Below are 10,043 nucleotides of genomic sequence, written 5' to 3'. Positions count from 1 at the left end.
TGGGCATAGTGGTGCAAGAGTTTAACCCCAATGCTTGGGAGGCTGAGGCAGGGGGATCTCTATGATTTCGAGGCCAGCCTGGTCTACTTTGCAAATTCTGGACATTCAGACCTTGTCTCAAAAGAATAATCAAAATCCATCCCAGCACTAGAAAGGCAGAGAGAAGGGGATCTCTCTGGTCAGACTAGCCAAATCAATAATGAACTACAGGCTCAGTGAGAGAGTGGCTTTAAAACTGAAGGTGAAAAACAATTGAGGAAGATATTGACCTCTGGCTCCACACACATGCTCACACAACATGCATATGCATGAGTACACACACACACACACACACACACACACACACACAGTAGTTATCTGACTATTGCTACTATACAGATCACATATTGGATATACAGATCATATTGGAAATTTCTTATATTTTAGACTTTGGCTTTATAAAGTAAACTAGTACCATACTTTGTTAACACTAAACATTTGGCATTTTATATATAAACCTTATATATAAGAATTATCTGAATTTTTTGAACCCTTACCTTCTTTCTCTTCAGGATTTCGGGACAGTTGCTGTTATCCTGATTTTGATAAGATAGAAAAGGTTACAGTTAAGATTAATGCATATTATGTATCTTTCTCTAGTCATTTTACCTCAAACTTTGCAAGTCTTCCTATGAAACCAACAGTAACCTTGAACTTGTTACATAGCCCAGGGTGGCCTCAAAGTTGCCACTTACTTCAGTTTAGCCATCCCCTTGCCACAACACCCAAGTACTGAGATTACAGATAGGTTATGCACTACCACACCTGGTTTGGCGGGAATCATTGTATTCTTCTGATTTTTGAAATAGGGTCTCATTACACAGCCCTGGCTATCCTGAAACTCTCTATGTAGACCAGGCTAGTCTTGTACTCAGAGATCTGCCTGCTTCTGCCTCTAGGAATTAAAGGCATAAGACACCACATCTAGCCTATACCTGACTGTTTTACCTCTAACTTTTTGTTTTTGAGATAGGTTCTTGTTATATAGCCTATACTAATATTGAATTCATATTGATCCTCCTGCCTCAGCCTCCTGTGTTGGAACTACAGGCATGTGCTACCATGCCTGGCTGACATTGCTAACTTTTAAAAATATTATCAAACCTATCTATATCAACTCACTAATTGAAAGATAACATTAAGAGTATATTGTAGGTTGGTAAACGTAAGATGGCTCAGAGGGTAAAGCACTAGCTCCCAAGCCTGACAATGGACTTCAATGCCCGCAATCTACATGGTAGAAGGAGAGAACTGATTGGCACAAGTTGTCCTCCAACCTCCGCACCATATATACCACCCCACCCTGTGCATGCCTACAAAAATAAATTAAAATGTAATAAAATTTTTTAGTTTCGGTTTTTTGAGATAGGGTCTTACTATGTAGCTCTCGTTTGCTTAGAACTTGCTGTGTAGACCAGGCTGGCCTCCAACTCAAGAGATTCCCCTGCCTCTGCCTCCTAATTCTAGGATTAAAGGTGCCGTGTACATCTAAAGAAACAAATGGAATAAAGAGTAACGAGTAAACTGCTTCTGGGTTTGGAGAGCATTCTCGGCTGAAGAGAGTGGCACAAACCTTTTGAATCCTAGCACTCAAGAGGCAGTGGACCTCTGACTTTGGTCAGCCTGGCTCACACTTTCAATTTCAGTGTCAGTGCAGTGCAGCTACATAGAGAAACCCTGTCCCAGAAGAAGAAGGGGGAGGGAGGGCGGGTGTAAGGGGAGAAGAAAGGTACTCTTGAGGCTTTAGTTCAAAGGAGAAAATGTATTTGCCCCATGAATCCAGAATGAGAGCAGTGAGACTTGGTGAATGAGAGCAGTGAGAGATTATGTATCCTATAAAGCCAGGAGTCTCTTTACCTCTGATCAAACTCCCCTGTGGGTGGAACTCACATCCTTGGAGATATCCCCTGCCATTGCCTAATGTTCCCTCAGCCTCCAAATCCTCATGTACACTACTGTCCACATTTGTTCCAATTCATTTCACTCCTGGATCCCAATCACATACTAGTTATCTTCAATCTGATCCAAAAAGACACCAAATGAAGAGCTTGATGTGGGTGTAGTGGCAGGAGTTCTCTACAAGTTCAAGGCTTACCTGGTTCACATATTGGGTTCCAGGTCAGCCAGGGCTACATGATACCCTAGAGAAAGGAATGAGGAACAAAGGGAGGAGACAGATGGAGGAGAGAGAGAGGATGAGCAGTGGACTTAGGAGAAATAAAGAACCTGAGATTGCCTGAGGCTTGAAGAGCTTTCTTGGTGGATATTTCTTGGAAATTTATTATTATTGTGTGTGTGTATGTGTGTGTGTGTGTGTCACACCATGTGTGTAAGAGTGGGCACCCACATGCAATAGCACATGTGTGGCGATCAGAGAACAACTTTCATGAAATGGTTCTTTATCATGGATTCCAGGGACTGAAAGCCACCAGCCTTGTGTAGCAACTGTCTTTACCCCCTGAGCCATCTTTCTAGTACTGTTTCTTAGAATTTGATTTTCTCAGTTATTGATGATTCTGCTGAGGGAGACTAAAAATAAACCACAAGTCTACATTTCAGCTGGGTATGGTGGCCTATTCCTGTTGCCCCAATATTCAGAAAGCTAGGTAGGAGGATTGTTCCAAGTTTGAGGCCAACCTGAGCTATATCTAATGAGTTCCAAATCATCCTGGGCAACAGTATGAGAGCCTCAATCACAAAACAAAAAAAAATAAGAACAACAATATCAAAATAAATAGAATGGTCTATGCAGTCATTCTGTGTAATATCAGCAGGAGAGAGGAGGGAGGTCCATACATGAACCTCCTGCTTGCACCACGCTTGGAAGATACTTAAATTCTTTATATGAAAAGGCATTATAGCTAAGCGGTGGTGGCACATGCTTTTAATCCTAGCATTTCGGAGGCAGAGTCAGGTAGATCTCTGAGTTCTAGGCCAGCCTGGTCTACAGAGTGAGTTCCAGTACAGCCAGGACTACACAGAGAAACCCTGTCTCTGAAGAAAAGGCATAGTATTTGCATATAACTTACACATATTCTCCTATAATTATCCACCTCTAGTTTATAGTACTTAAGTAAATGCTTTGTAAATGATTGCTACACTATTAAGAAAATCTATAACCATTTAGTGCAAATTTTTCTTTATATCTTCAACTCACAATCACTGAATCCATGAACGCAAAATCTGCAGATACGGTGAGCAAACCATAATGTCTTTTATTCATTTTTGAGGATTTTTTGTACTCTTTTTCATCAGTTGTGCAGTTGTTTTTAAGAGCTTAAAAATTTCATGTGGCCAAACGGTGGTGGCGTACACCTTTAATCCCAGCACTACGGAGGCAGAGGCAGGTGGATTTCTGTGAGTTTGAGGCCAGCCTGGTCTACAGAGTGAGTTCCAGGACAGCCAGGACTATACAGAGAAACCCTGTCTCTGAAGAAAAGGCATAGTATTTGCATATAACTTACACATATTCTCCTATAATTATCTACCTCTAGTTTATAGTACTTAAGTAAATGCTTTGTAAATGATTGCTACACTATTAAGAAAATCTATAACCATTTAATGCAAATTTTTCTTTATATCTTCAACTCACAATCATTGAATCCATGAACGCAAAATCTGCAGATACGGTGAGCAAACCATAATGTCTTTTATTTATTTTTGAGGATTTTTTGTACTCTTTTTCATCAGTTGTGCAGTTGTTTTTAAGAGCTTAAAAATTTCATGTGGCCAAACGGTGGTGGCGTACACCTTTAATCCCAGCACTACGGAGGCAGAGGCAGGTGGATTTCTGTGAGTTTGAGGCCAGCCTGGTCTACAAAGTGAGTTCCAGGACAGCCAGGACTGTTAAACAGAAACCATGCCTTGAAAAACCCCCCAAAAAGTATGTGTGTTTGTGGGTATGTGCATGTGAGTGCAGGTGCCCAGAGGTCACAGGAGTTGGATCCCCTGGATCTGGAGTTACAGGTGGTTGGGAGACACATGATGTGGGCAATAGGAATCAAGCTCAGCTCCTTTGGAAAAGCAGTACACACTGTGAGCCGCTGAGACATCTCTCAAGCCCCCATAATGTCTTTTAAGTTCCCTTTAGCAGGAGCTGTGGCTTAGTGGTAGAATGTCTGTACAGCATGTGGTAGGTCCTGGGTTAGAGTATCCCCGGTACTATGAACAAAAATACCCCATACTTTTTGGGTCTGAGCAAGGGGACTTGCACCTGTAATTACAGCAGTGAGCAGGCTGAGGCAAGAAGATTCTGGGTCATATAGCAAGACTATAAAAATAATGACCTATAATTTTAGGATTTTTTTCAATCTAGGCACACCGTACTAACTTTTGTGTCTTCTCCTTTACACATACACTCTCATATGTAGTAAACAATAGCAAAAGCACTAGGGTCACCAAGAATGTCATCCAGGCATCTGGACTTTCTATGTAGCCTAGGTTGATCTTATACTTAAAATCCTCCTGCTTTAGCCTCCTGCTTACTAGAATTGTAGGAACAAACAACTACAACTAGCTAGGATGTTGGGTTTATTTTTTTAGCTCAAACTAGACCAGGCTGGCCTTAAAATCATGGCAGTCCTTCTAATTCAGCTTTGCCAGTGCTGGAATTCGAGGTGTATGAGCCATCAGACCCAGCTTAGAATGTCATTTCTTTTTTTTTTTTCTGTTTGTACCTTTTATTCAGAGGGAAAGTTGTAAGACAAGGTTTCATGTAGCCCAGGCTAGCTTCCAATTCAGTATGTAGGTGAGAATGACCAAGAACTCCTGACCCTAAGTGGTAGGATTACAGGCATGCACCACCATGCCCAGCCCAGGTCTTTCTCTTGAGAGAAATGAATAAGCCTAATTCTCAGCTTTCTGTAAACCATCTAAGATGGAACTGGACATACAGGATGTGCTCATAAGCTCCTGGTGGCTGTGAGGAGCAGAATACATATGCATGTGCTTGTTTTCACATGTGTGCCAAACACACAGCCAAGTGGTGGCGGGGTGGGACTGAATCCACTCTTCCATGATGAGGTGAGAGAGGACGCTTATGTGAAACTGCAGAATATAAGGTTTATTTAGGGGAGCAGCAGCACAGTTTGTTCTCTCCTCCTCCAGCCTCCTGCTGCTCAGTGACACCACACAGTCAACCATATCCTAGTTTCTGAGGTCGCCGAGAGCCTACCTAGAAACTCAACTGGCTGCTGTTACTATTCCCCCATAGCTTCTTCTTCCTCTTCCTCCTCCTCTGTCCAGCTCAGGTCATCATCTGAATCCTCAGATTCTTCCTCATCCATCTCTAACAAAACCCCTGCCCTCGCCTTCTCAGCTAGTGAATCGGGGTGCTCCAGCTGGGCCCAGGATCCTGGGTCAGCCTTGACCAGGGAGATTTCCACCCGTGATGGCATCAAGGAGACAGAACTCTGCTCCACGTTTATGACCTAAGGAGGAGGGAGAGACAGAAAGAATGAAGAAATCACAGACTTGGGCTTAGAGTGTTGATGAACAACAGAACAGAAAAAGAAAGGGGAAGGCAGAAGAACGCAATGGGGAAGAACAGAAGGAAGAGGAGATGAAGGAGGGAAAACCAAAGCAGTTAAACCACAGCTTACCCTCTACCGACTCGGTCTGTCTACCCCCTCTTGCCTCTGCCCACTTCTCTTCACTTACCCCCCAGAGCTTCATCTGGGCTTGGAATACGCGGTTACCATCAAAGGCAATGTGGACATGAAGCTGAGAGGAAAGAATTAGAAGGGTAGTATCAAATCCAGAAGGTCAGAAAAAGTCATTTCTTCAGAACCAGGTAAGAGGCAAGATCCACAGGCCCGCCAGCCAACCCTGCTGTAATAACTTTCCATTCCTCTTGGGGGACTCTGGAACCTAAAGAGTGACGGCATATGATGGGCAGTGGTAGCGCACGCCTTTAATCCCAGCACTCGGGAGGCAGAGGCAGGCGGATCTCTGTGAGTTCGAGGCCAGCCTGGTCTACAGAATGCATCCCAGGACAGCCAGGGCTACACAGAAAAAATGCTGCCTTGGAAAACCAAAACAAACAAAAAAAGAGTAGCAGCATACAGCATTTGTTCCTGTAAGACTGTGTGACCACCAGCGTTCACTCACTCCCATCCTGCCCCAGATCACTGCTCACCTCAGTTTGACTGGCTTTCACCCAGTTAAATGCAGGAAGTGGAATCTGGCCATATACAGTCAGCACTACCAAGGAATCTGTTTGGTGCCAATCATGGCGGCAAGAAGCTGGCAGCTAAAGAGATGTGAAAAGAAAATGGGAAAAGTCAACTCTTAAACCAGGAGGAGCCTCATGGGGAATAAAGACACACACACACAAAAACCTCAGAATGATTAACTATTTCATATAGCCAAGACTCTGGGCTATAGAGAGATAAAAAACAGAATTTTATTTGATTGTACTAAAGGAAAATTTTAGGGAGGTCAGCCAGAAGGTATGAGGAGAGCTTATCTCTGTTACTGGGGCCTAACCAACTGTTTAAGAAGTGGGGCGGGGGGCTTACCTGCTTTGCCCAGTCATGTCTACCAACTCTGCATCCTGGCTGTGCCAGGAATGCCCCAAAATCCAGAGTCTGGATACCACAACAGCTCCAAGACTTCATCCTGAGGGAGGAAGATCATTTATATGAATTCTACTCCAAGCCCTTACTCTCATTTATATGTACTTTCTCTTACCCTTCATGAAATCGAGGTGCCCCTGGGTGGTAGGTACATGGAGCAGAGTCACTCTCAGGACCTTGGTAAACCTAAGGCCAAAGGAGAAACAGGTCATTCAAATTCATGCCTATCCCCAGGCATCGCCCAGCCATCTCTCAGCCACATGCTTGAGCCCCCCAAAACTCTCACTCACAGCATCACATCCTGGGTTCTGGCAGCTGGAACCAGTCCAGATCAGACTACTGTCAAGTCCTGGGTAAAGGAAACAGTCAGGAACTTTTCTATTTCCCCCACCCTACTGCCATTTACATGAAATTCCAGTATTTGAGACTTGTCCTATTTTAATAGGCCCACCTACCTGCTCCAGGTTCCTGGTCTAGTTCCTTCTGTTCCAATGCCACTCCCAGGGCTTGAGATATAATAAGTGGCAGCAGTTTTGGAGGCATCTCTGCCCTATAAGTTACAAGCAGGCATTTAGATCTGATCCATTCATCAGAATAACCAGCTCTAGCACCCCTACCCACACTGTTAGAATCAAGTAAGTCTGGTGAAAGTGTATCAGGGTCAGAGAAATCAGGGGACAACTTTACTGGCAATTTTCACCTCTGTGGACATCCAAATCCCATAGCCCTGGAGAAGGCTCAGGGCTTCCTTTGCAGTTGATTGTTTCTACTCTTCCCACATTTCTCTGCAGAACTACATCACTTCCTCTTCCTCTATTTGATTGTGAACCTAATGCCTTCTTGCTTATATTCTCTGCAACCTCCTGCCTTTCTAATACTACTAATACCCTATGATGTAAGGTAGCTTTTTTTTTTTTGAGGTTTCTCTGTGTAACAGCTCTGGCTGTCCTGGAACTCATTCTGTAGACCAGGCTGGCCTGGAACTCAATAGATCCACCCACCCCTGCTTCCTGAGTGCTGGGATTAAAGGCGTGCACCACCACCACACCTGCAAGATGTAGCTTTTTAAGGGGTTGGAGAGAATATGCAGCCTGAAGTGGGGAACCTTACTACTCTTGCAGAAGAGTAGTTCAGTCCCCAGCACCTACACCTGGCAGCACACAATCACCTGTAGCCACACACACTTACATATAAATAAAAATGTCAGGGTTACCTTGTTTCAGAAAGAAATTCAAATAAAATATTGAGCTTTTTGTATTGAATTTTTGTTTATTATTACTAGCATAGTGTCGGGGCTGCATACTATCGCACACGTGTGGAGGTCAGAGGACAACTTTATAGTGTTACTTCTCGGTTTGCATCTTTATGTAGACTTCCGGGACCAAACCCAGCTAGTATTATGGAGGAATCACCTTTTCTTGTTGAGCCATACTACTGGATCCTTTTGTTGTTTTAAGACAAGATGTCCCTCGGTAACCATAACTGACCTGTAATTCACTGTATAGAATGGACTAGCTTCAGACCTCTGGTGATCCCGCCACCTCTGCCTAAACTTTGCAATCTACAGGCACAGAGCAACATGTGCAGCAATTTAAGATTTACTTTTGTTTTATTTTCTGTATCCCAGGCCAGTCCAATATCCACAGCAATCTTACTGACCGAGCATTCTAAGTATTGGGAGTACAGGAATGAGCCAACAAAACACGTAAGATTAAGTTCTTCCAAAACCAAAGAGATCAATAGAGGTGTGTTGGGGGGTAGGCATGAGCAAGCTACAATGATACATGTATGAAAACTTGATGAAACCCATTCCTTTCTTTACTAACTAAAATTATTAAAAACTGAAAATGCACAACAAAAATATCACTTCAAGCAGGTGTGGTTGTACACACCTGTAAAAATGTCTGCCTTCAGGAAGTTAAGGTAGGAGGACCAATTTCAAGACTGGACCATACAGACAGCCTAGCTCAACAAAATCAAAGCACAGGTTATCCAGTCACTGCTTACTCTGCTATAGACCATGGATTTGAGGAGCTACCTAGTCCCTAGAATAAAGGGATCTATTCCATCATCCTTACACCATCTTATAGCAACAGACATTTCTTGACACAAATTTCCCCTATGACAAAAGATGCATCATGCAAGCCGCCAACACATGACCCTTCTCACATCTCTAACCCCTTGTTTCCAATCCCCAGTGAGCCATTAATCCCTGCATGGGTAGAGAAAAAAGCCTTGGGTCTCTTTACTTAGGCCTTTCTCGGAGCAAGGTCTCTGCTGACTTTGGAATTGTATTCAGAGGTTTTTGCTCCTGAAGCGAACTCGTGGCAGGGCCCTCAGGCTGAGGGCCCTCAGGAAGCTTCTCAGCACAGTGTGGTCCCACAGTACAGCCCTAGTAGATAAGGAGATAAGGATTAGAAGCGTTCTTCCATAGGGACTAGAATCCAAGGAAGTAAAGGCTTTACCTTGATATTTAAGAACTCAGAGAAATCTACAGTTCGCTTTCGGCAGCAGGACCAACCCTGACAACAAGAGACCCTGATCAGCTTAGATTTCCTGGGTAGATTTCCTTGGGGAAAATGTTCCTGCTAGGCCCCCATCACGTATTCCTCACCTTAAGTGCATCATGGAAGATTGGAACCCCAGGGTGATAGTGACAGGAATCTGTAGATACCAGAAAGCAGCAAAGAACTATGTCAAATAGCATCCCTCGTATTTTCTTCAGGTTCATGTTAATGGTTCTTCAATGTGGAAAGTAAACCAGCAGACTGAAGATCACCCAAATCATGCCCAGCTTTTGTTCTCCCTGTTCCCAATAGCCAGCCCACAGATGAACAGCTAACACCTACTCAGAGCCCAAGGTCAGTATTTACTCACCAGGGAGATTGATATTAGGGTCAAAGTGTTGCCCACAGCCTTTGTTATGGCAGAGCAGAGACATGGATGCGTTGGTTGAGCTTACTCAAAGGGTATTTCAAGGAGTCTGGCTGCAGAGTGGGGAATACCTCTTAAGTCTGAAGGCTTTTAGCTGCCTAGAAGGGCCAGCTGTTTCTATCTTTAGTTCAGGAGGCGTCCACCTCCAAACATGGGCAAGGGAACTTGAGTTGGTCTTCCCAGCCAATAGGAAAGTGCTCCAGAGTATTTTAGCTCTGAGGCTCAGGAAGAGCCCTTGGAACTTGGGTGAGGTCAGTAACTACAGCAGTTTTAGATGTTGCCAATTCCAAGCCTCTGACATACCAACAGCTGCTAAGAAACAAAATACTAATTAAGATCCTCCCTCCCTATGTGGTATGGATACAACCCCTCCATTTTCTGCCATTTGGAGTAGCTTGTCTGCCACTACCATTACCCAGCATTGATCCTAGCCACTCTATCTTGCATCTCATCCTCCCCTGCCCATGTTTGCCTAGTATTTCAAAGGTGACAGAG

At 43.9% G+C, this 10,043-nt stretch overlaps 1 protein-coding gene across 1 annotated transcript; it reads right to left on the bottom strand.

Annotated features, from left to right (window-relative positions):
• Positions 1-4,154: 4,154 nt before the first annotated feature.
• Positions 4,155-9,989, bottom strand: Itgb1bp2 (integrin subunit beta 1 binding protein 2). Its single transcript, XM_038316739.1, has 10 exons — positions 9,229-9,989; positions 9,080-9,136; positions 8,864-9,006; positions 7,070-7,164; positions 6,905-6,963; positions 6,730-6,800; positions 6,558-6,657; positions 6,176-6,289; positions 5,698-5,760; positions 4,155-5,468 (listed from the first exon to the last, which is right to left on the bottom strand). Exons 1-10 carry the CDS (start codon positions 9,343-9,345, stop codon positions 5,238-5,240), a joined length of 1,050 nt encoding a protein of 349 aa, XP_038172667.1. The 5' UTR covers positions 9,346-9,989; the 3' UTR covers positions 4,155-5,237.
• Between the last annotated feature and the right edge of the window lie 54 nt (positions 9,990-10,043).

Source organism: Arvicola amphibius, chromosome X (assembly GCF_903992535.2).
Source record: "Arvicola amphibius chromosome X, mArvAmp1.2, whole genome shotgun sequence".
NCBI classification, from domain to species: Eukaryota; Metazoa; Chordata; class Mammalia; order Rodentia; family Cricetidae; genus Arvicola; species Arvicola amphibius.
The sequence above is the reverse complement of the archived record's forward strand: the minus strand, read 5'-3'. Positions and strand labels throughout refer to the sequence as shown.